The 25,657-nt window shown below is 36.7% G+C and overlaps 2 protein-coding genes across 4 annotated transcripts; one reads left to right on the forward strand and one right to left on the reverse strand.

Moving 5' to 3' along the window:
- On the reverse strand, positions 2,766 to 6,988 carry LOC109845668 (GDSL esterase/lipase 5-like). Its single transcript, XM_020414937.1, has 5 exons — positions 6,745 to 6,988; positions 4,686 to 4,804; positions 4,362 to 4,592; positions 3,517 to 3,772; positions 2,766 to 3,070 (listed from the first exon to the last, which is right to left on the reverse strand). The coding sequence occupies exons 1-5, from the start codon at positions 6,986 to 6,988 to the stop codon at positions 2,766 to 2,768; spliced, it is 1,155 nt and encodes a 384-aa protein (XP_020270526.1).
- LOC109844146 lies at positions 9,087 to 22,526 on the forward strand. 3 transcript variants are annotated; one of them, XM_020413106.1, is made up of 11 exons: positions 9,087 to 9,884; positions 10,686 to 10,962; positions 11,915 to 12,100; positions 13,101 to 13,253; positions 13,694 to 14,206; positions 14,460 to 16,721; positions 17,524 to 17,720; positions 17,815 to 17,970; positions 20,612 to 20,846; positions 21,396 to 21,703; positions 21,898 to 22,526. In XM_020413106.1, exons 1-11 carry the CDS (start codon positions 9,214 to 9,216, stop codon positions 22,199 to 22,201), a joined length of 5,262 nt encoding a protein of 1,753 aa, XP_020268695.1. In that variant the 5' UTR covers positions 9,087 to 9,213; the 3' UTR covers positions 22,202 to 22,526. The 3 variants fall into 3 exon arrangements, with proteins under 3 accessions (XP_020268695.1, XP_020268696.1, XP_020268697.1); XM_020413107.1 differs by having other exon boundaries at positions 9,088 to 9,884; positions 17,527 to 17,720; XM_020413108.1 differs by having other exon boundaries at positions 9,796 to 9,884; positions 10,724 to 10,962.

Raw genomic sequence — 25,657 nt, forward strand, 5'->3', positions numbered from 1 at the left:
ACAACAACTTGAGGTAGTTGTTGACATGAAGCCGCCAAGCGAGGCACCTCTGGACATCTGGAATCTGAATAACCTTCGCGAGCAAGATGCAGACGAGTTACCTAACACTTTCGTAAGGTATTATTGTTGAGAGTTCACATTCTTCATCGCAGCGTCACCACCAAACATCGATATTCAGCTCTGCTTCAAACAGACCTGATCACCCCGCTAACATTTCGATTCATCTTTTTCCCATATCGTTATTCCAATACTTAAGGTGGACCGCACATCGACCAAATCACGATGGTCTCCTCCGAGATTTGAGCATGTGAGGCGATCCTGTACGTCGCCTCATTCACAATTACCAAAATTGATACTCTCCGTCATATTTCAAACATAATTTAGTTTCTGAAACCCACTTCTAAAATGTGTCATGTCATCTTGCTGACCTTTCACCAATTAATCTTCACCCAATAATCCAACTTCCAAGATTGTAGCAGAAAGAGTCCAAGAACTTTTAAAAGAATAAGAAATTACCCAACTGAACCACTAGATTGGATTCCAAAATGTAGAACTCAAACTTAACACGACGAGAGAAAGCGAAATCTTCAACGGCAATTCAAACACCTAACTCCACAAAGCCCATATACTCAAGAACCAAGCTTCAACTGAATCTTCCTCACTAATCAAATACCTAGATCTGAATCTGAGCTTTGATACCACTTAGTAGGCGCCTTTGCGAGAAGCCTTGCAACGGAACTCACAGACGAACCTGCTGACTCAACGAGTAGAAGAAAGACGATAACACTTGCACCAACAAAGCAATTACGACAAATCAATCCAAACAAACAGCAAGAATATACGTGGTTCAGGAATTTGCCTACGTCCACGGGGAGAGGATGGGGAGATTTCACTTAAAGTCAAGTGGATAGTACCAAGGGTTACAATCAGCACAAATTCTTCAAACTAACCCTCAACAAAAGATACTCACCTTGTGCTACAACAATCATATACTCTCACTAATGCCTCAAAAGATTCCTCATGTCTGATAAAAAACCCCCAAATCTTTTCCCTATTTATATCAAAAACAAAACCCCAATCAGATGCAGAATAATGGAAACCTGCGTATGCAAAAAACACCGTAATAAGTCGAAATTTCAGTGTGCACAAAGCTCGACGTGACAGAGAGAAAACACCGAACAGGAGAACACTTCATAGTTCGACTTGAAAGACTGTTAGTCGACTTGCCACTGAAAGTAGACTTAACAAGTCATGTAAGTCGAATTGACCAGAGGCTAATAAATCACATTCCGGCTGCAGAGTTAGTCGACATCGTGCACAGTGCATGAGTCGACTTATGCCAGTTTTTCTGGTTTTTCTGATTCTTTTCCTGATTTCTCCACAGATACATCTTTTGGAAAATATTAGAGGGATTGTATAGTGTTTGTCCTCCAATACTGAGGCTGTAACTTGAAAATGGGTTTTAGAGTGCGAACTGCTTTATTGTGATTATCAAACGTTAATCATGCTTAATTAAGTATGATGATTTCATGCACTAACATCAAGCATGAAGTGTTTACGGACTATTCTAAATAATAAAGGTCAACTATGATGTGATTATTTCTTCCTTGTGAAACACGAACATAACATTTATTTTTCTATGATGATCATATAGTGCTTGATTACTCATAGTCAATATAAGAGTCGCTTCAAAAAAGGTCATATTAGCATATGACTTCAGCATTTACATCGAACGAGGGCGAAGGTTATCCAATGGTAGGGCTTTAGTCTCTACTCGCCCCATTAACCGCTCATTTTACACCTTCATCCTCCCTGAAGTTTTTTAGTCACATTTTACTTTCTACTATACTAACAACTACATCCCATTTATCTTTAAAATATTTTCGGTCCCACATTACCTTATGAACAATCATTTTAGTCCTATCTTACCCTTTGAATTGTCACTTTTTCCATTTAATAATACCCATAAACTAATAAAAGAGAAGTGGTACAAGAGGTGATAGTTCTTAAATTTAGTTTCTCTAACCATTAGATAAAATCTCCAAAGTTATGGGTGAGGATTAATGATTATAGTTTTATATTAATTCCAACACCCCCCCCGTAGGTCGAGCGCCCTTTTTTATGGGACGAAACCTGGACTCACGTAGCGGTGTCAATTTTTAGAAAATCCGCATTTAATTCGTGGCCGGTGGGATTTGAACCTAGGTTGCTCAGATACCATCTTAAATTTAGTTCCTCTAACCATTAGACCAAAACTCCGAAATTACGGTGATGATCAAGGATTATACTTTTATATTAATTCTAACAGTAGTTTAGGAGATAAAAGATGAACATAGTTCTGTGGATATGAGGGAACAAATCGAAGAGTTCCGCAGGCAAACAGGGGCTGAAACCTCAAAGTTATTTCAAAGTATTAACTTCCCTCTGCCACACAAAATTAAGAACTAGATTAATGAAGGGAAACAAATAGCCTCTTAGAGGCCTTTTTGATGCATCGGTAGGTATCAAGGTCACGAGTTGGGGGGCAAAAAAAAAGAGGCTTTAGAATTGTTTTCGATCACATGCCCTGTAATTAACCTTTTTGGCTTTTAACTTTTAAGTCCAAAAAGAACGGATTTAAACCCGTATCATGTCCAAGTCACAGTACCATCATATTGAATGGAAAATCACGTAAAAGTGAAAAGTAAAACACAGAAAAACTTGCTTCGTTACATCAAACGTAAAAAAGTCGAGTTACATCAAACCAAACACATCATTCAACTCAATCATGCAATGTAGGTGAACGTCCCTAGCTCATTTTCATCACTTTCCACATCACCAATATTTATAATTTTTTCCCTGTCAAAGAATAGATCCTCCAAAGTTTTGGCTCTCGGAGATGAGGGCTCGCCCCAAATTTCCTTTGCAAACTGTTCGTGTATTTTCTCACTCGCATGGATTGAGTCGAACCAGACATAATCTCCAACATTTTCACATAGTTGGTATACACTTATGTTTTTTGTACCTCCGCAGGTGTAGATTCCTCCGTATGGTCCCGTTCCACAACATGCATTTGTCCCATCTTTAAAACCTTAAGCACCACAAAAAGATTAAAAAAAAAATCAAAACTTTTCGATAATATTTATTGTTATGGTCTTTTTAATTATTGATTGACCCAAAAAATGGGTACTTTGAAATTCTTCGTTGAATGTTGATAGTATAATATAATTAAGTCTCCTAAGTCCGTTAACTTCCATCGGTTCTATTTGGCAAATTTATAAAACCGAGTTAGGATTGGCATGTTTCGTTTATGTCAAATTTTGGTCCTAAAATTGGTTCTCATGTTGTCCACGCCACACGGAACAAACCTGGTCCGGTTAGGACAGAATTGTGCTAAGATTAATCCTGACTAGTTTTTTTATGGGTTTGCCAGACACGTGGTTAGAGAATTTATTTCAAATTATATCTTTTGGGGACTAACACCATATATAGAAACTCCTATTTTTAATTTGAACACAGTAAGGAAGATATATGTACCATATTCATGTGGATTTTGCATCCTCTCATTGAGCCAATCATACAAATTGATGTTAGCATACTTGAAATCTTTGTGTATGTACTCAAAGCTTGTGAGAACAGCTGACAATGCTTGGTTATGAGCCAAGGCAAGTGCTGATGCATCCTTAAAGCAGCCACCGTCAGCTTTCGGATTTATTGCTCTGAATGCTGGCAAGCATCCCAAATCAGCTATGCTTAGAATGTAGAATTTCCTTGCTCCCTTCTCATATAACTCCTGAGAATAAGTTCATATTTCTATATATCATGAACAATTTTTTTTTTTTCGAAAATTACTATGCACGAACTGGATTTATTATCAATAACTATTGAGAGCTTCAATTTCCATGCTAGTTTTTGTGATGACTTTACGAAATCTCGATAATTTTATATTTTGTAAAATTTAGGATTCATTGCGCATATACCTCCTGGTACTGTACATGTGTAGGCACTGATAAATACTCCTCAACTATTTTCTTACCACTTGCTCTCCTAGAAATCCAAATAGCATGTAAGCGTGTGGTTTCTTTTATCCTTAACAATTAAAAGGGCAATTTAGTTCTTCTGTAGGCCGCGGACAAGAAAATAATTATCATCATATGATTCACACGTGACATGTCAACCTTACAGAGAAATAATGCGGTCTAGGATTCATGAGTTTAAGAGCTAACAAAATAGTTTAGTGAAATAAGTGGCGATATCTCCATACTACATAAGACCCTCAATTTTATGGTACTCTTTCTTTTTGAAAATTTAAAAGTTCGCGTGATAAATTCATAAATTTATCTAGAATTTTGTCATAGAACAAGATATATAAGGATACACACTTGGATAGATTGAGTGAAGTTGCCAATGACCATCCCAATGAATTCCTCAGGGGTATAAGCCTCACGATTCTTCTCGTGGCTTAAATACCCAATAATATAGTCATTGCTACCAATACTTATGAAATATACTGCGTCTTCAATTATTGCTCTGGCTCTTTCTTCACCTAGTTCTTTAATGAACATGCCTGAAACCTCTTCAAATTGCTTGAGCTGAGCTTGAAAGTTAATTACCTGATGCGCAATGCAAAAGAAGTCATTTATCAAACGATTAATTATCATGTGTTAATAATAGGTGTATAATAATTCCTGAAGAATTTTAATTACCAGGCCTTGACTAGTATCCGGAAGCACACCAGCTCCTCCAGAGGCAAAATTGGCGCCATTTGTAAACTGAGCAGATGGTTGCATGAATGGTGGAATCAATGGAAGCTTAGCATATTCAGCTGCATTATAATTTCGGTAAAATGTTAATGTAATCCAAGTTCACTCACTAATTTTATTGGGACTAGTGTATAAATAACAGTATTCTTCAATACAAAGTTTGTTTTAAGTGTTTGATGTCTCGAATTACTGTCCTCTGTTACTATTATCAGTCCGTTTCAGTTTTCAACTGTTAGGAATTCTATTTTGAAAAATAATCGTAAGACTTCAGGCATCCGATGACTACTTATATATACTATATATATATATATATATATATATATATATATATACATATATATATATATATATAGGGTGAGGTTCTAATAAAAACCTCCTTAGCCTAAAAACTAAAAACCATTGTGGGTCATTGGATCTATCTCATCCAATGATTGAGATTAGAGCTTATACTACAGTGAATCCAGATTCAGTGATGGCAATAAATGCCATTATTAAAGAGTGCAATAAATTTGTCTGTCATTAAAGAGTGTAATAAATGCCATTATTCTTTAAAGAAAAATTCTTTAAGGACCCAAAATATGGGACCATTAGGGGGGACAAGTGAGGTGTCCCCCTCCTATTGGATAATGAGTTGGCCATCATATGGTCAACTCATTATCCAATAGGAGGGGGACACCTCACTTGTCCCCCCTATTGGTCCCATATTTTGGGTCCCTGTAGCAAAGCTCTTCTTTAAAAAACAAACACCTCACATAACTGAATCTGGATTCACTACAATAAATGTCATTATTCTTTAAAAAACAAACACCTCACATAACCGAATCTGGATTCACTGCAGTGAATCGAGATTCACTGCAGTGAATCGATATTCACTCATACATGTCTTCGTTTTTTCAACTGGAAATCCTCACCCTATATATGAGTGAATCCAGATTCACTATAGTGAATCCAGATTCACTGGAGTGAATCGAGATTCACTGGAGTGAATCGAGATTCACTATCACTGGAGTGAATCTCAATTCACTGCAGTGAATCCAGATTCAGTTATGTGAGGTGAAACTGGATTCACTGAATTGAATCTGGATTCAATCTAGTGAATCTGGATTCATTGGTTGTTTGTTGCCCCTATTTATTGCACTCAGTATAATAATGACATTTATTGCACTCTTTAATGACATTTAGTGCAATAAATAGGTTTTTAGTTTTTAGGCTAAGTAGGTTTTTATTAGAACCTCACCCTATATATATATATATATACAAGTTTTATATATATATATATATATATATATATATATAATAATATATCATATTAATATTTATTATAATATATAACATAAGTAGGAAAAGTGATCTAAGGTGACACCCAAGGCTCCCACCGTAAGGACGGCGGCCTAGAATACACATCATTTCCTACAATTTTTTACGATCCGCTCCGTTGAATCTTGATCTACACGTTCTTTAAACCCAAACACACACACCAATTTGGGGTGAACCGTTGTGTTTTGACCCTCTCCATTGAGCCCTTAGTAAAATGTTCTAAAATCATTCGAAAAACCGTTAAAATTATATGCGAAGTGCGATAAGGATCAAAACACGACGGATTTACCCCTAATATTAGCGTGTGTTGTAGTTAAGAACACGTGTAGATCAAGTTCAACGAAGCGGATCGTAAAAAAATTTAGGAAATGATGTGATTTAGCGCGGTGCATCCTTAGGGGGAGCCTAGGTGGTCACGCTCTAAGATTCACTTTCCCATAGGTATATATATATATATATTAATATTATATATATATATATATATATATATATATAGTTATATAGTAATATATATATATATGAGAAAAGTGTTCCTAAGGTGACGACTTAGATAATCATCTAAGAAAATTCATGGAAATATTGTTAAATGTTGTCAAACCTTTTCGATCCCTCCACAGCAATTACAAAGAACACAAAATTTCAACAATTTCTGACTAAATATCCAAAGAAAGTTCATGTAAATTACCGATGAAATCTACCATGAGGCGCCCATCGTTGAATCGACCAGTAGGTCGATTGAAAAAACTATTTCGCCCATAAGGCGCATAATTAGCTTTGAACTCGGGGATGGTCTCAATGTAATTGTTGTTGCCAACATCCACAACAGAATCACCGAAGATGAAGAAAGCCGCAGGGGATTTCTCAGTTGGGCTCCCTACTGATACAATGGTTACTGATAGAAGAAGAGTAAGGCGAAGAAAGCAATACATCGTCAAGTGTTCTTGATGTTTGGAGAGAGGCTCAACGCATTGTGGTATTTAAGTACAATTATTGAATGATGTCCTCAAGGTTATGAGCAAATCCCAAGGTCTGTTCGTTGTCTGTAATTATTTGGATTATTGCAGCGAAGGAGCGTTAGAAATGGCTGACGATAGTTTTATGCCAAAACGTGCAGGCAGTAGCACGTACAAATTCATCGTTTGGCTTAACGTAAGAAATATATTTTCAAGCTGTCATTAACGATTTCTAAATCATAGTTTTCTCATATACGTAATTAGTGCCTATGGTTATTAATTCCATAAGTACAACTCTAATTTCTTTTGTCAAATAAGCACAAGAAGTTCTGATCTCCATTTCATATACATGGGATTATCAGGCTGTATACACGCAAATGATGAGACAAATTCCATTAAAAACAATAAAAATGCAAGCCACTCTTTTGCAAGAATATGAATGCAAGGAAGTGTTGGCGCCTGTGGCTAAATCTGAAATAAAACAGATAAATCTGTTAGATAGCTGAAGTGCTATATTTTCAAACTTTTTCAAGTTTAGCTGTTGTGCGTTTATGAAACGCTGTGCTTAAAGCAATATTTGGTCAACTCCGGTACAAGGATCCTAAGGCCAAACTGCTTCCAGGAACAGCAGTACAGTACACTGGTATGCACCGACCAAGTACCGTCAACATCTCCTCGATCTATAAGACCTTTCGGTTAAAGCAAAGATCTCATCGATCTGTTAAACCTTACGGTTCAAAACCTTTCGGTTTAGACAAAGATCTCCTTGATCTGTTAAAACCTTCCGGTTCAAAAAACCTTTCGGTTAAGACAAAGATCTTTCAATCTGTAATAACATTTCGGTTCAGAGCTTTGTTCCTTCGTGCACAGACTAAAACTTGCAGGCTTTCAAACTCTGCAGCAGCAGCACAACAGTTTAAACACTTCAATGTGTTTTTTTCGTATCTATGAAAGCTGCCCCAATGGGCTATATTTATAGGCCTCTAAGACTAGCTCAAGGGTCATTTGACTGTTACAAATCATAATGACAATTATGATTGTAACAACAAATGACTTAATTGTTGTAACTATTGCATGCAGTTTTAATTGTTGCATGAAGAAACGTTTGAACGCGAGAGTCGCGTTCCCTCTTGCAAACGCGAGGGTCACGCGAGCTGCGAACTCCGTGCACAATGCAAAGTACGCCTTACAAAGCGCCTTAACTCGATTAGCCACGATCCCCGACCCATTGGCCTACTAAAACTTATGAGAGATTAATTGAATAAAAATAATTCCCGGCTTGTCGTTGGCAAGCCTCGAACACATGACATTTTAAAACACCAAAACATTAACTTTCCACTACGCTACTAATGATTTCTAAAAAAAATACCAGTAGTTAATAAATACATAGTTTGAAAACTTATTTTTTGAAAAACGGTTTTGACCAAAAAATCAAACAAGAAGAAACTCGTGCACTCTAGCCAATTCTATACTATCAGTCACTTACGGTTGTTAATTAGTCTTATCTTATCTCTATCCGTGGACATATTATTCGATATAGACCCCAATGTAATGTAATAGCAACAAGCCAAGGGCGGCAACAAACAATTACTGTTGATTGATTCATACGTAGATAGAAACCTTGCATCGACGTCTAAATATGTGTCTCATCAAATAGGGACACTAAACATCAACTTTTCCCACCAAATGTAATAGTAAAATTAACTAAAGAATTCCCTAGAAAATACAAAAAATATGACTACAGTAATAGAAAATACCTTTAGTAGCACCGATCATCCTTCAACTATTTCATTAGCGCTAAGAATCCCTAGATTGATATTTTAAAAAGAACAAATTGCACGTAACACCTCTGTTTCATGATTCTTTAGGTGTTAGTGTTAACAAAATAGTAGAGGGGCGACAGGTGGGCTTATCCAAACAAGAGCACTACACGTGTTATGGGCTTTAGCCCAGCCCATGGCCCAATAACCGACGACAGGTTACGAGGCTAGTCTTGGCATTCGGAGGGAAAGCGCTATCTTCAATTTACCGTTAATCTCTCATCAAGGACAAGGTTGTCATTTCACCCACGATACCATTTTCCGTCGGCTACGACCACCTCCTCTCACTATCTCTCCCGCGTACTTCCTCCACCTCTCGCCTCCCCACCCCTCTCTTTCTCTCTCTAGAAACCCTAACTTTCTCTCTCCTAGGGTTTCCTCATGAGCCTAACCCTATCAATCTACCCTCCTCTAAACCTCAGAATCGCCAGAACTCGCACCCAAATCCGCTATCGCCGTCGGTCTCAGCTCCGAATTCGATCCTCTCTCGACGAGCTCTTCAAAACCCTAATTTCTTCAAACCCCCTTGAGCTAATTCCCACCGCCCTAACCCTAGCCTCAGGCGCCGCACTCTATCTTACTAAAGGCCGGGTCACAGATCGAAGACCCGAACCCGTTGTCGCTGACTGGATTCTCTTCACAAGCCCTACCCCGTTCAATCGGTGTGTGCTCCTTCGATGCCCTTCGATCTCGTTCGAGGATGGGGAGGAGAGCGAGAAGCTTTTGAGAGACGAGAGGCATTTTGTGAATTTGAGCAGAGGGAGGATTTTGGCGAGAAAAGATGAAAGTTTGGAGGAAGAGGAGGAAATTGGGTATCAGAGGGTTTGTGTGGGGACTGAGGATGGTGGGGTTATCTCGTTGGATTGGCCGGAGGATCTTGATTTGGGGAGGGAGTATGGGAGAGATGCGACTGTGTTGATTGTGCCCGGGACGGCAGAGGGGAGCATGGATAGAGATGTGAGGAGGTTCGTTGTTGATGCTTTGAGGAGCGGGTGTTTTCCGGTGGTTATGAACCCTAGAGGGTGTGCTGGATCTCCGTTGACGACTGCGAGGTGAAATTGTTTGTTTAATTGTGTTAGAATTCTTCGGTTTAAGTACATCGTTTGTTGAAATTGTTTGTTTAGTAGCCCCCAACCCCTGATCTTATCAGTGAGAAGTTAATGAAACATCTCTGAAGAGTGGATACAAACATGTCTGATAATTCTTATGTGCATGACCTGAACTCTTGAGAAACTCTAAAAATCTAGAAATGAAGACAGTACCCCCTTGCAATTGATACTTTTAAAATGTCAATCATGTGGGATGTTAAATGCGATTAAATTGATAAACCACCTTTTTGAGGAGGGGGGAAAATCCTAAACCACTGCAATATCCAACATCATATGCTATGCTATATTATTTAGTATGTACCATCTTTCTAAAGAACCTACAGGCGTAAGCCGCGTAACTTCTAAAAAGTGGTGCTGGACTTGAAGTCTTTAGAATGAAGTAGCAGACCCGAGTATTTGGACTTCTCAACCACTTTCTTGACTAATAATGGCGTCTTATAGTTTTTTGGTGTCAGCTTCATGAATAAGTATATAGCTGAAGCAGCCAAACAGCACATTTGCTTTGGCAGGCGAAAGAAAGAAGAGCTGATATTGTTTTGAATTTGAATGCTAAGGGTGCTCCCTTTCAGCTAAACATGGAGTCATATGTGTTATTTATCTTTAATATCCAAATATCATATGTTCTTGAGATTTCCCTGGTGGTTTCTGTTGGACCTATTTGTTAAGTGGTGTTTAACTCAATATTCAGGGATAAGGTTTTATCTTTTCTGATAGTAGAACGTCTCAATTACCTGCTTTATGTAGGTTATTTACTGCTGCTGACAGCGATGATATCTGCACAGCTATCAAATATGTCAATAAGTCCAGGCCATGGACAACATTGATGGGAGTTGGCATCGGATATGGTGCAAACATGCTGACCAAATATCTCGCTGATGTGGGGGAATCAACTCCCCTTACAGCTGCTGTATGCATTGACAATCCTTTCGACTTAGATGAAGCGACGAGGTCGTTTCCTCACCACATTGCTATGGACCAAAAGCTTACAGGTGGTTTGACAGAGATTCTACGAGCTAATAAGGTCTCTCATTCCCGACTTTCTGAAAATTTAAATACACTCACTTTATGTGTGCTACCAAGGTGTCATTTGACATAGCAAAATGACTGTTCTGTAATTAAGGTGTTTGGCAATTTTAAATTTATAAGTGGTTACACAAATATACTTGCATATAGTAGTGTTACTGGATAGTCAGATATTCTAGCGAGATTTTCAAATAAAAATGTATGAAGAGTGAGAGCTTTTGAGCTTGCATAAGTAGAAATGGGAGAGTTAAAGTGGTTTATTATTTTCGTTGGATATTGTTACATGGACATAGGGTGTCAATGTCCATCTGTTCTGGAAGTATTCGACTCAGAAACCCTTCAAAAAAATTTACTATAATATTATAATACTTTATGTGTATGTACAAAATGTTTATACTCAAATGTCAGAGAACGTTGATTAGTCCATACTTTGATAGAACTTATTTGTACCTATCCTTTATAAACTTTTTCTAAGGTGATCTTTTAGAGACGATCTTTCCTTTATGTTGTTGTGGTTTAAGATCTTACACTTGAAGTGATGCTGCTGCAGTGCAGTGCTGATAATAGCTTGATAATTGTTGTTTGAATCCTTAAATTGTTCAAGTATCTGGTAACAACAGCGGGCGCTGGAAAGAGCTAATTCTACGAGTATTCTCATTTTGAAAGAGGTTATAAATTTTTTTTTTTGTAATTTGAGTAATGGTTTTGTTTTTTTGCTTCCTAAATAAGCTGCTATAAAATGGTAACATGAAACTTTTCTTTTTGGGGAATAACATTCTTCCAAAAAGCTATGAGTAATTTATTTAAGGAATGTAATCATGTCCTAATCGACTAAAGAACATGTAATTATCCTTGAAGGAAATGTCCGATCCACAGTTGAACAAGTTATCTTGCACAAATTATGCCCTTCTGTATTGGTATTGACCCAGAGCCAATGGTTATTGTTGCAGGAACTATTCCAAGGCAAGGCCAAGGGCTTTGATCTGCCAAAAGCTTTATTAGCTACATCAGTTCGTGATTTTGATGAAGCAGTATCAATGATTTCTTATGGCTTTGATAATGTTGAGGAATTCTATTCAATGACTAGCACAAGGGAGTTGGTTAACAAATTGAAGGTTCCTATTTTATTTATACAGGCAGGTAACCGTCACACTAAGAAGTTACACTGAACCTATTTCGGAACATGGGCAATGCTTCTTTCTTCATCTTAAAAACATTCTATTTTTATAAGAACCTTTATTGTGTCTAATCTATCTTTCAATAAATCTTCCTTGGTACACTCCATCAAACCACCATGTTAACATGAGATATCACAGGAAGGAGGGAGGAATATCTTGTTGGTCAACTTGAATATCAGTATGTGCCTAAAACATCCCATACTGATAACATGTGCTAGTGCTACTGTAGTGCTAGGTTTTGCAATGTGCTAGAATAAAAAATCAGCAACAAGAAGAAAGATACTATATCAAGGTCTCCTGTTCTTAGATGTGACGTAGGATTTGTTCAAACCTAAAATTCTTGATGCTTTTAGTCCTCCAATGTATGTGTCAATATCCATGACTGTTGTACTCCAGATACTTATTCAGTACTTCTTGGAAGTATTTTTTGTTTGTTTATGGATACACAATTTATTACACATGTATACTGCATCAACACTCTTTTTGCTGATGGCTGACACTGGACGGTAGTTTTCATGGTTTTTTTTTGCTATATCGTACATGTTCATTTTCTCTAATGTTCTTATCTGAATGATGAACTTGGTGGATGGTTGATTTTCTTTCTTAATGTCATGTCTGGAAAATGGATGTTTGTTAACTTGTTTTGTTGTTAAATTCTCTTTCACTTGGTTTATTTGAATGACGAACTTGGTGGATGTTGGTACTGTATCTTCGTCCTTGTAGTGTATTATATCTCATTCCCTTATCCACAGCTGTGTTTCATAAGTTTTGTGACTCTGGAGTTAGTATCACAGGTGTTGATGTTGGACAAAGTGAACGTCCTGAAACAAACTATTATAATATCTTTATCGCATTTGATTTTATAGTGATGCAGAAAGCAACAGTTTTACTGATATGAGCAAGGAGAGTTGGACGTTGCACTTCCTATTTTTGACTTTTGTATTTTCCTCTTTACCAGAGTGACAAAGAAGCTGTGCCTCTTTTTTCTGTTCCGCGCGGTGCTATAGCAGAAAATCCATTTACAAGTCTGCTACTTTGTTCTTCTCATTCTTCAGTTATCAACATAATTGAGAGATCCACTATTCTTTGGTGCCAACAGCTTACAATTGAGGTGACTATTTATCCCAACCCTGATTATTTTCTTATTCACGGTTCTTACTTTTTTCTCTATATTCTGAGAGACGTTTGTTAAAAGATCGTCATGGAAAAAGGATTACTTATAGATGGAAGTTCATATATTCGTATAAGTACAAGGAGAAGAAGTTTGTAAAAAAAGTTGCAGAATGAGGACCGATGATTGAAATTCTGCTTCTGATGGAATTTACATTCTGCTTATGAACATGTTGTATGCCATTGCTTCTTTATTATTTCATTTCTGATAAAATGTAAAACCAAAACTATGACAGATAAATCTCTTTGCTCTCTCTAAAAGTGGTTGCTTTTTTGATGCATATATCATTTAGTTATCATTTATGAAATCCCTTGAATCATCTTTTTGTGATGCAATATTGGTTTTTTGATCTACCTAGTTTACTTATCTGATTTTTGCAGTGGCTTTTAGCGGTAGAGCTTGCACTTTTGAAGGGTAGACACCCTCTTTTGAAAGATGTCGATATCACCATTAATCCTTCAAAGGGCTTATCATTTATTAATGGTGAAACATCAGAAAATAATGTTGATTTTCAGAATAGAAACGGCAAAATATATGATTCTGATCGTTGGTTTTGGAGCCAGAATGATGCAAATAATGGGACTTCCCTGAAGCTGACGTCATCAAATAAAGTGAATAAAGTTCTTGTTGATCAGTTTGTCAACGAAAAAAATGGTGTAGGTCATGAAACATCAAGCAGTAACTCAAAATCAGAAAGTGCATTGGGTATGATGCATAAAGGTGAAGGAATAAAAGAAGATATAAATGCAGATGTTCCAGACAGTAGCTCAACTATTGGAGGGGATAGTCCAACTGATAATGATGGTGGTCAAGTTTTACAAACTGCGGCTGTTGTTATGAATATGCTTGACGTTACTATGCCTGGTACTCTGGATAATGATCAGAAGAAAAAGGTATACCTCACTAGCCTGATATTTAGCCCTAGCTAGCACAAAACCACAAATATTTCTTCGTGGTCTATCATTGTTTTAGTATAATTGAGTTCTAATACTTTGCGCACTTGCATCCAAAATCAATAGCTGAAGATTTAACCTTTCATATCTATATGTGGTATAGTGATCAGTGAACATTTTGCTTACTGCCGTTTTGGGTGCATTTTTTCTTCTCTATCTGTGGTATACTTCCTCTTATTTCTTTCTTCTGCAGGTCTTAACTGCCGTGGAACGAGGAGAAACACTTGTCAAAGCTTTAGAAGGTGCAGTGCCTGATGAGGTGCGTGGAAAGCTCACAACTGCTGTTACTGAAATTATGCACACTCAGGGTACAAACTTAAATTTTGATGCATTTAGAAGGATTGGTTGGATACATAATGTGACATCAGGGAAGTCAAGGAGCCAAGAAAAGTCAAAAGAAACTTCAACCACTGAAAGTGGACAGGATGACTCTCATGCATCAGACTTGAGGAAGAATGGTCCTGGAAGTGATGGAAGAATACATGAAAGCACCGACTCTGTCCCAAAAAGCACCGGAATTTCTGAAGAAAAAGCTGTCCAAACTTCTGTAAATGTTGAAGCTGGGACAGAAGCAGGCGGCAAACTGAGTCATCCTGATAAATCGGAGGAAGCAAATACTGAATCTGCTCCAAAAAGCAGTGGAACTTCTCAAGAAAAGGCTGCCCAAGCTTCTGCAAATGCTGAAGCTCTGACAGAAGCAGGTGGCAAACCAACTCAACCTGATAAATCAGAGGAAGCGAATACCTTGATAGATGAGAATACAGGTCAGGTCAACCAAAGCAATGTGAAAGGCGACAAGCACTCTGCATATGAACAAGGTCTATATACTGGAAATGATATCCAAAATAGTGAAGCAGGAAAATTGGATTCGCCAGCAGAACAAAATATACCGACTTCATCAACTAGTTCTGGAGAAGTATCATCAGCTGGCTCATTGGATAGTGAAGAAAAAGTGGAAGAAAACGAAAATGATCTTCAGAAAAATGAAAGCAAGTTTACTCAAGATGTCATGGATCAAAATGTGCATACCTCTGCAAAATCAGAAGAATCTTCACCTCAGCATTCATCGTCAAAGCCCCCACCAATCTCTGTCACCCAGGCACTAGATGCTTTGACTGGGTTTGATGATTCCACCCAAATGGCTGTCAATAGTGTGTTTGGAGTTATAGAAGATATGATCGACCAGTTTGAGAAGGCGAGTAACGAAGAAAATGGTGATGAGCTGAGCACAAATGAGAATCATGAGTTAGTAAATCAATCTGAGAAGACAGAAGACAACAAAGATAAATCAGGCGGAGAGCCAGATGTGGTGGAACCGTCTGATTCTCCAGGAGATAGTCCTAAGGAGGAAGAATCTGGATCTTATGAGGAGATCCAGAGTAATTCAAAGAAGATGAATGATAGCCTTACCTCATCTGCAAATGATAGTATTGATCGGGCTAAGGAAAGTAATACACTCTTTAAAAATCTAGAGAATAAAAGCTTGAATAAGGTTGGCCGGGTACATAATTTTCCACTAGATGTAGCTGGCAAGCAGTACTGGCAATCCCCATACGCAGCATATATTCAGAGGCATTTTTCGACACAGTTGCCAGCAACAAAATCAATAGATTTGGAGTCAACAACTGATCTATTCCTTGATCCAGAAGAAGGTAAGTGGAGAATGGTAGATCAATCAGGATATTCCAAAAGCACTTTGAGTGAAAGTGGAGAAAATCACATCAATGGAAGGGACGATTCTGAGAATATTATAGAGCCATCATATGTTATAGTAGATAATGAATTTTCAATATTTAACCATGGTTCAGCGGAAGAACATAATTCAGTAGATGATAACCATGATGATGGTGAAGCAGCATTTATGGACTTGATTAGAAACACTCTGCTAGATGCTTTGAAAATGGAAGTTGGTCGCAAGTTAGGCAGGCCTGATTTAAAAGGCTTGGAAAGCAGTTTAGTACATGATTTGGAACAGTTTGCTGATACGGTATCAGAGGAAGTTGTACATAACATTGGGTTGAATTTAGATCCATTTCCAGAAAGTGACGATACTGATTCATTGAAGTTTGGTACAATTGATGCAAACCACATAATCAAAACCATATCTTCAGCAGTTTCCAATTCCAGCCATCTGAGAAAAGTTCTTCCAGTAGGTGTTGTTGTTGGTTCGAGTTTGGCATCTTTGAGGACATATTTTCAAGTTGTTTCTTCGCATGATGATGATCAAAATAAGGATATTCGTGAATCTATACATGTTCAGGAGAGTTCTTATGTTAAAGGGAGTGAGACCAAGAAAGTGATCTCTGCTGGAGTAAAATATCAGCATGTTGATTCAGGTAAACTCATCAACAGAGGCTGTGAAAAGCTTCAGACAGATGGTTTGAACAGTGGTGGCATCATGGTTGGGGCTGTTACAGCTGCTATTGGTGCATCTGCTTTATTAGCACATCATGAGGTAAGGTCAAGCCAACTGAACCCTTCTGACGTATTTTCCACAATGTATGTGCAATATTACGATCCTCTTGCCTACTCGTAGAAATAGTACATCATTCTTCATGTGGATATAAATATAATGCCATTAGTTTATTTTTTTTATTTACTAGTTTGTTCTTTTAATTTTCTTCTTCTCTTTTCTCTTTTTTCGTTTCAATGTGGAGGATTTTTTTCTTTCTTCTTTTTTAGTTGAGGGAATTGAAAACCCTTTCTATACATAAGCAGTTTATGATATCCACTATGGTGATATCATGTTCAAAACAACATGTTCTGTAAACATTGTGGTCTAATTGCTCACTGGTGAATTGGTGCATATTCCTCTTTAGGTTGTCTCGCATTTGCAGTCTTAGCTATGAGCTTTAGGTAGGTTGTTTGTAGATATAATAATATTGTTAGACCTCAGGTTACTTTTGTTAAGGTTTGGAAACCAGGCACATATAGTTTCTTTCCAGAGGGATTAAGTGAATCTAAAAGTGTCTTTTGGAATTCCATGCATAATTCCACACATCCATGCATAGTTCCATACGTTCAAACTTGAAGCTCCGCATTCTTCCCCTTTTCTTATGCGGATCAAATGACTTGCTGTGAAACTTAACACGGTTATAAATTGAATTTTCCCTATTATTCGTCCCAAATTTCCTATGTATGTTTAGAAGGATATTAGGTCGTTAAGTTTATTTCCCAAGAACAATAATCCAACCGATCAAATTAGATGCAATTTCCTTTTATTTTTTCTTCACTCGCCTTATGTATTCTTGCTTCAGCAGCAAAAGGAGATCCTTGAACAGGATATGTCTGTTGCATTTAATGAAAAAGGTCCTCATGAAGGGGATACTAAGCTTGAGGATTCAATGCAAGAAAAAACTCATAATAATATGGTGAGCAGTCTTTCTGAGAAAGTTATGTCTGTTGCTAGTCCCGTGGTACCAACAAAAAATGGTGGGCAAGTAGATCAGGAAAGGTATGGTTACTTGATTCTGGACCCTTTTACAGATTTGCTTCTGAGTTTCCTGATTATGTGAGCACATTCTCAGGGTCTTTTTCTTTCTGTACAGACTGGTCGCCATATTGGCAGAACTTGGGCAAAAGGGTGGAGCATTGAGATTAGTTGGTAAAGTTGCATTGCTCTGGGGTGGTATTCGTGGTGCCATGAGCTTAACTGACAGGCTCATCTCTTTCTTGCATATTGCAGACTGTCCCTTGCCTCATAGGTCAGTCTCTCTGTCTCTCCCCTGCTGTCTGTTCATCTGGCAGTTCTACTGGCCATCCTCAGCTAAACTTAAGAATTCAACTATTCATTTCACTTTTTTTTTTGGCTTCCAATGCCTTTTTTTAGCAATACACAGATATTTTGGTTCCATATATGTGAATAGACATTTCAGAGAAACAGTTTGGTTTTTCCTGATTTGATATTTTGGAAGAAACACTTCAATTTATGGTCATAGATGATTCTGTAGCTTTAATGTTCTTTTTCTTTTCAAGAATAAGATATTTTAACAGTTAACTTCTACTCAATTCATGTCATAAGGTTTTGTGATACACGATACTGTTTCTGGATGATTAGTCTGATCGTAGTTTTTCTATAAGGAGATGCTAAATAAGGAACGTATGTTCATCCTTACTTATTGATATATATGAAGGTTAATTGAACTTATGCTAGAAACTGTTTTTGGATACTTCATTCGTTGATTTGCCTTTTTGTAGTTTCGATCTATGTTTTTCAAAAGCCTCTGCCTAGCCTGCCTCGGCGTCCGCCTTTGCCTAGGTGGTACCTAAGTGGCCCGCTTAGCGCCTAGTTTTAATTGGTACCTAGGTTGCCCACCTAGGGGAGCATATGGAGCGCTTACGTGGACTGCACCCCTTAAGCCTTGATTGTGATATCCTCCGTAGTAGACTCCACGTCCTTCAACCTCCTCTAATCTCCTCCAGCCTCCAACTATGAACGCCTCCTCATCCTCATCCAACCTTTAGCAAAACATCCTCCACCCCCACTTAAACGAAAAAAGAAATATGCCTAAGTGCCAGTCAGGCGTCTACGCTTTCTATTAAGATTGATATTTATTATCAATTATTGTAATTAAAAAATAAAAAATAGGAAGACTCCTAGGCCCCGTCTTGGCTCTCGCCTAGCTGCCTAGGCTCTAGGTGTAAGGTCCAGCGCATAGGCTGCCTTACGCTTTTTGTAACCTTGGTTTGGATCTCTTTCAATCAGTTATTTTCTTAAAAAATTCTCTTTCAATTGATTGATTTCTCTAAAAATTAAAAATAAAACAAAAGGTAGCTGCTCTCAGATCTTGCTCTGCCTTGGGTATTCAAGATCTATGAAGAATTTTAATTTTCATGTGTCAAACTTAGACTTCTGAGGCTTCTAAAATGGGTCAAACTTAGACTTCTTAGGCTTGTTTCTCAGCCTTGGCCATCTTTTTTTTCAATTTCATCATTTGGTTTTAGCAAGAGAAGTAATCAATCTGATCACTTGCAAAAAGCATTTAATTTACCTAGTTGTTTAGATAATTAGAATAGACGAGTAAGGTTTTCATGGCTCTTTCTTTTCTTGTATTCAGTTCTGCATTAGGTTTTCATGGCTCTTTCTTTTCTTGTATTCAGTTCTGCATTTCATCTTTTTAAAAACTATGTTTTAGCGTCTGACAATTCATTGATGGAACACCAAAAGGTAATTTTTAGGGTAAATTACATTAAACCCCTAAGAACTTTCAGCATTCTGCAGTGGACCCCCAATAACTTTCAAAATCGTACCAAACCCCCAATAGCTTTTGCCGAACCCCCAATATATGTTGGATACACTAAAACCCCATCTAAGTTGCATGGGTACAGTTGCGGCATGAGACACGGTAAATTTGCAAAAGGAAGTGGATGGGGACACGGCTATATTTATGTATGTTATGTATATTTATATGTATTAAAATTAATAATTTATATAAGATCAATATTATTTTTTCATTTACACAAGATAATATCAATATATAAGAAATAGATGTGAAGTGTAGAATATATGTCCAAGAAATGTAGGAGGATTGTTTTAAATTGAAACATGTATTATATAATTGAGTATATGCTTGGATAAACTTATGCATATATTCAAGAAGTGTCCAAGAAATTTTGGCACGGGTACATGTGGGGTACTGCTTCCAATTTGAATTACTCAGGTAACAGAGACCCCAATAACTTTCAAAATGCCTTTTTTGTTGTTTTTGCTCTAACTTCTGGGGGTTATATGCAAAATGCGGATTCCTATTGAGGGTTTTCTGTAATTCCAAAAGATATTAGGGTTTAGTGCGATTTGAAAGTTGTTGGGGATTTACTGCAAAACACTGAAAGTTCTTGAGGGTTTATTGTAATTTACCATAAATTTTATAGTGTAAATTACTGGCAGTGTATTTTATGATGTTCAGCAGTGAATTCTTTTAGATGTTTGTTAACTATTTATCAATTTATCATGGTTTCATTTCTTTAACATACTTTTACCTGTTCAGTTATCCTTGTCCCAAGGGATATTGAGAAAACAATTAATCTTTAGTTGAAGTACTTTGGGAGACTAACTAATTTAATACTATACATCTTTCGGACCTTGCTGTATTTTGTAAAGCATTAGACATCATGGACTGGTATTGATGTGGGATATTGTGGTGCTTGTAAGAGTTACTTATTCATACTGATCTATGAATTTTTTGCTCTATGTGCATTGCTGTTCTATCGTACATGACTGCTCCAATTTTGATTTATGAATTTTTTGCTGTATGCGCATGACTGTTCTATCAAATTTTTCGAGGGCGATGTATGCACGTGTCTAATTATTGTTCTGATTTATCAACTGCTTTCTATTGTTGTTAGGATTTTGGGGTTTGTCGGCATGGTGCTTGTCCTATGGTCTCCAGTTGTGATTCCCTTGCTGCCTACAATTATACAATGTTGGACGACGAAGACTTCAAATAGCATTGTTACTTATGCCTGCATCGTAGGTCTCTATGTTGCTATTACAATCCTTGTCGTGTTATGGGGTAAAAGAATTCGAGGGTATGAGAATCCACTTCAACAGTATGGGCTGGAATTCACGTCGGTGTCCAGGGTATGAATTTTATATTATTTTTATCCTTGTAATCTTTTAAAGAGAAAATTCTCTCCCAGAGAGAAATTATATCTTTTTGGTTTTCGATCTAAAGAATGAGAAAAGGCACATGGGATCCTACCTTTTAGCATATGTGATGTCAAAAGATGAATGCCACGTGTGCTTCCATCTTTGGTTGCTGTTAGATGATCAATTGTTGGGGTTATTCGGTACTATTTTCCATGTCTTTATGGCTCCATCATGTCTGCACCTTTCTATAAATGGTTCTTTATGTTTATCAAATTTTGTAGCAATTGGTTGGGAATTTTCATTCACATGTGCATCTGTAAGTAGTTTTTTTTTTTAAATCTGATGGTCTGACATAACTCCTTACATGTTTTTGATAGTCCTATTTCAGATTGTCTAGTAATCCTTCCAAACACTTGAAATGCATGTCAACATACTCACACATAGATTGATTTGGACCAATGTCGAGTCGAGTTTCATGATACGTTTGACAACTTCTGAGAGGGTGAAGAACACGTCTAATTAATTAATTTTACCCTGCAGGTGTATGACTTTTGCAAGGGTTTAGCTGGAGGGATATTGATTGTCCTATGTATACATTCAGTCAATGCATTGCTTGGCTATGCACGGCTATCGTTGGCAGTACTGCCTCCTTCTGAAGGTGCTCTTGCCCTACTCAATGCTTATGCAAATATGCTTGTCCTTGCTGTTCGTGGAGCTATTACAGCAATTGGGATTTCCTTAGTGGAAGAAATACTGTTCAGGTCATGGCTTGCTGAGGAAATAGCTGTAGATCTTGGGTACTACCGAGCCATTCTAATATCTGGAATTGCATTTTCTCTAAGCCAAAGGTAAAATTTCATCTCAAAAGAATCTATCTCATTCATCTTCGATATATCTGTGGATATGCTCATTTCTAATTTCCAATGTAAATTTTAGTTGTCCTCAACTTTGTTCTTGAATATCTCCGTTGTCACCTGTTTATATTAAAAGCACTAGCTTTATCAGCAAACTGTAACACACTCGCTTTTAAACAAAACTGCAGGTCTCTTCCCTCAGTACCGGGTCTTTTACTGTTATCATTGGCTCTCTTTGGAATGAAACAAAGAACACAAGGCAACCTCTCTGCTTCTATTGGGATGAGAGTAGGTATTATGACTACAAATTTCATCTTGCAAACCGGTGGCTTCTTAACTTACTGGCCTAAGACTCCATTATGGCTAGCAAGCACACATCCATGGCATCCATTTGATGGAGCCGTTGGCCTTGGCTCTTGTGCAATACTGGCCATCCTTTTCTATCCAAAACCACCTCAAACAAAGGAAATTTCGACGGAAGTAAACGAGTAATTTGAACGACGCCATTCATTAGCCAGTAGAGAAGAAAAATTCTTTGATAGCTTAGGGTCCATAAGATTAAGGCCATGCCCCAATTTTTGGTAGATAATGAACCCATAACATGAATGGGTTTTCTTTTTGCATTTCAGAGCGTTTTTATTAGGAAGCGAGTGGCTATACTATTTTGGTTGTTCACCATTCATGAAAAGCTGTTGTAAGATGCAAAGGATGAATGGGTGTACAGTAGTTGTTTATAATAGCCAGGAGGATAGCTTTGTACGTATTGTACAGATTAAATTCAATGGGTATAGTATATAAATGCCTCTCTCACTCTACATATGTATGTGTGTGTGTATATATTCCTGTTATTGTGCAGATTGAATTCATGATGAAGTATAGTTATGTAACGTATATAAATATAAATGCTTGCTTCCGATCCATCTAGAAATTTGAATATGTCTTGTCCTGACTGATTAAAGAGTGAAAACTGCTAACTCTTTTTTTGAAAAAAAAAAGACTCTTTAGCCTCCTTGTGCATCGTTTGTTTTTGGGAAAATAGTTTGAGGGTTATGCTGTTTGTTTTAGTCCTCCTGGCACCATTTTGTTCTTAGTATAATAAAAGTTTGTCACGTAACTGATATCACAACAACAACAACAAATCTTTGGCCCAAATTTTTTGCCTCAGGATTATAATTTGGGCAACACAAAAAATGATCAAAACTTTTACACGAGGAACATTGCATGAAAACAGTCACAAACTGGTTACTGCTCCGAGTGATTATTGGCACTCAGGAGTCCATCTGCCGAAATGAAACTAAAAGGATAGAAAGTTCAACGGCGACACAACAAGCTAACCGATGCTCGATTCGTCACCTCCTGGCGTATGCATCTTTTCTCCCATGACAATCGACACACCCGAGTTCGGGAGGAAGCATGTAAACTTCAGAACCGAATTCAACTGAATCTCCAGTCCACCTGCAGTTGTCCCTCCAAAATGATGCAGCTTTAATTTTAGATAGATCGGTATCCATCTGTAACATCCCTCTTAGCTTTCAAGCTTCCAGACTTTGAAGAGATATGCTCATACTTACTCGCTGTAACAAATATCCCCATTGCACTTCCCTAGAATCCTCACATGGCGGGTACCCGGTTGCTCAATCCTCTGGAAATCTCTGTTTCTGAAAATCAAACCCCAACATAAAAAGTAAAGAAGTACGCGATCGAGGTGAATGAACACCGATGCACCTGTGAAAACAAGCTTCTGGCTGGAACGGTAACGGTCCGTGTCGTAGTCACGCACTGTGCTTGTTTCGAAATGTTGCCAGGTGTTTGTTCGAGAAGAGGAGATGAAGGATGAGCGTCGAAGCTCGCTTCTTGACCAACCAAGCGACCTTAAATTGGGGAGGGGAGCCGCGCGGACCGAACCTGATCCCAGCGTTACAGAACCAGTTACGGGATGGCGCTCGAGGTGGTCGGATCAACTGCTCGGTCGTCGGGTTATATGCCAACAAGTTGCACCTAGGGTTGAAGAAAAATGCCATGCCGCGTTTTTTAATGACTAGTATAGTACACGTGCTTTGCACGAGAGCGTGTCCGTTTTGTTTTATATCTTTTATTTTTTTTGTTGGCTGCAAAATATGAAATGACTTGTATAGCGATATAAATTCTGAACAATTATAATTTTATTTAAACGAATAAATTGTACGATGAAACTACGTATAAATAACTGCATGACCACTTATTATAGTTTGGATAATTATTATAATTTATTCATAATTTATTAAAATAATTTATAATATATTAAATAGTTTCTTTTCTTTTAAATATTATAATATTATACTTGGCATAATTATAAATTTATAATACTACTAGTAACTATATTTGCATTTACTAGTTAGTTTATTACACTGTTAGTAAATAATTTACTAACTAAATTATATAATTATTAAATTATAATGTAATTTATTAAATTTAAAAAAACTATTAAAATCATTATAATATCAATTCTATTAAAATTATAATAAATACAAATGGTTTTCATACTATTATCATAATTTTAAAAGACTAATAAGATGTAAGACAACATGTTGTCCTCCATAAGAGGTGAAACCCAAAGATGTAAGGCATAGGCATAATGAATTTTTATTATTTTTAATTTTTGTAGAATTTTTATTATTTTTAATTTTTCTAGAATTTTTAATATTATGTGAAGATAAATTAGGGATAAATTTCAAATTTTCTAATAAATAACGTAATTAAATAATAAAATAATTGTGTGACCAAAGATTTTGAAAAAGTGAGGAAATGTATAATTAGTAAAAGGTTATATATAATTAGTGAATGAATCATTATAACTAATGATATATTTGAGAATTATCAAACATAAAAGGGCAAAATTAGAAGTCAAAAGTTTTGATAAGGCAATCATCTTTTATATGTAATATAGATTGTTAGCATGAGTTGGCATATGATACACGTGTCATGTATTTGAAACATATCTACCATTGGGATTCGTTTAAAACGCAGAAAGGAGTAGGAATGGAATGACAATTCCCACTTTTCATTCCTTCATACCGAACACAACCTCTCTTTAAAAGCTTGAATGACATTCCCACTTTTCTTTCATTCCTACATTTATTCTCATATATAAATATTTAGCAAAGATTTTATCAGAAAACTCCACCTAACGTTTTTAACTACAATTTTCACATTTGTGCATAAAATTATGGAAAAGGAGGTTTTTTTGTCGGTAAAAATTGTGGTTAATGCTGTCGGAATGTTTTTTTGATAAAATCTTAAAGCTAATGTGTTTTTTTCTAATAACTCCTAAATGTAAGAGGTGTTTTGCGATATTTTGGAAGTTGTTCAGGTTATCTGTTAACATCCAAAGTTAACAGGTTTTAAGAAATTTAGAGTTTTTTATTTGGCTGTTTGGTTCGGATTTTCTTTGCTTTGCTATCCATTGGCGAAAAAATTGGAAGGATGTACGAAATAATAGAAAAAGAGAAATTGAAAATTTTAATAGAAAAAAAGGAAATAATTTAATTGATACCTAGATACATAGGAAAGAGGAATAACCCAATCAGAATTTTGGTAGATACTCTAACTTTTGAGTAAACTAGTTGAGATGCATGTGCAATGCACGTGATTAAATATCATGATTATAAATCAATAAAAATATAATAAAAATAAAAAAATAATTGTTTTTGTAGAATTGATCATCAACTCAATAATCTCTCTCTTAAATAAAATATTGTCATTATTTCATTTATCACAGACCGTGACCACGTGATCTACTATTTGTGAGTTATAAACACGTTGATCTAATACAACATATCTGTTTATTAATGTTTTGAAGTCTTCAAAAGATGAGTGATCATTCAATTCGTAAAGAAATATTGCATATGAATTTACTTGAAATATGTCCATTAAACTTTAAGTTATGGTTTGACTCATATTCACATTAAC

This window comes from Asparagus officinalis, chromosome 6 (assembly GCF_001876935.1).
Source record: "Asparagus officinalis chromosome 6, Aspof.V1, whole genome shotgun sequence".
Lineage (NCBI taxonomy): Eukaryota > Viridiplantae > Streptophyta > Magnoliopsida > Asparagales > Asparagaceae > Asparagus > Asparagus officinalis.

Bases quoted from the DNA above. Each gene is read 5' to 3' on its own strand.
- LOC109844146 (XM_020413106.1), top strand. From the start codon at position 9,214: ATGAGCCTAACCCTATCAATCTACCCTCCTCTAAACCTCAGAATCGCC. The intron at 14,207-14,459 runs GTATACCTCACT...TTTCTTCTGCAG, and splicing joins ATAATGATCAGAAGAAAAAG to GTCTTAACTGCCGTGGAACG. The intron at 16,722-17,523 runs GTAAGGTCAAGC...TTCTTGCTTCAG, and splicing joins CTTTATTAGCACATCATGAG to CAGCAAAAGGAGATCCTTGA.
- LOC109845668 (XM_020414937.1), bottom strand. From the start codon at position 6,988: ATGTATTGCTTTCTTCGCCTTACTCTTCTTCTATCAGTAACCATTGTA. The intron at 4,805-6,744 runs GTAATTTACATG...ATTATAATGCAG, and splicing joins CCTCATGGTAGATTTCATCG to CTGAATATGCTAAGCTTCCA. The intron at 4,593-4,685 runs GTAATTAAAATT...ATTGCGCATCAG, and splicing joins CGGATACTAGTCAAGGCCTG to GTAATTAACTTTCAAGCTCA.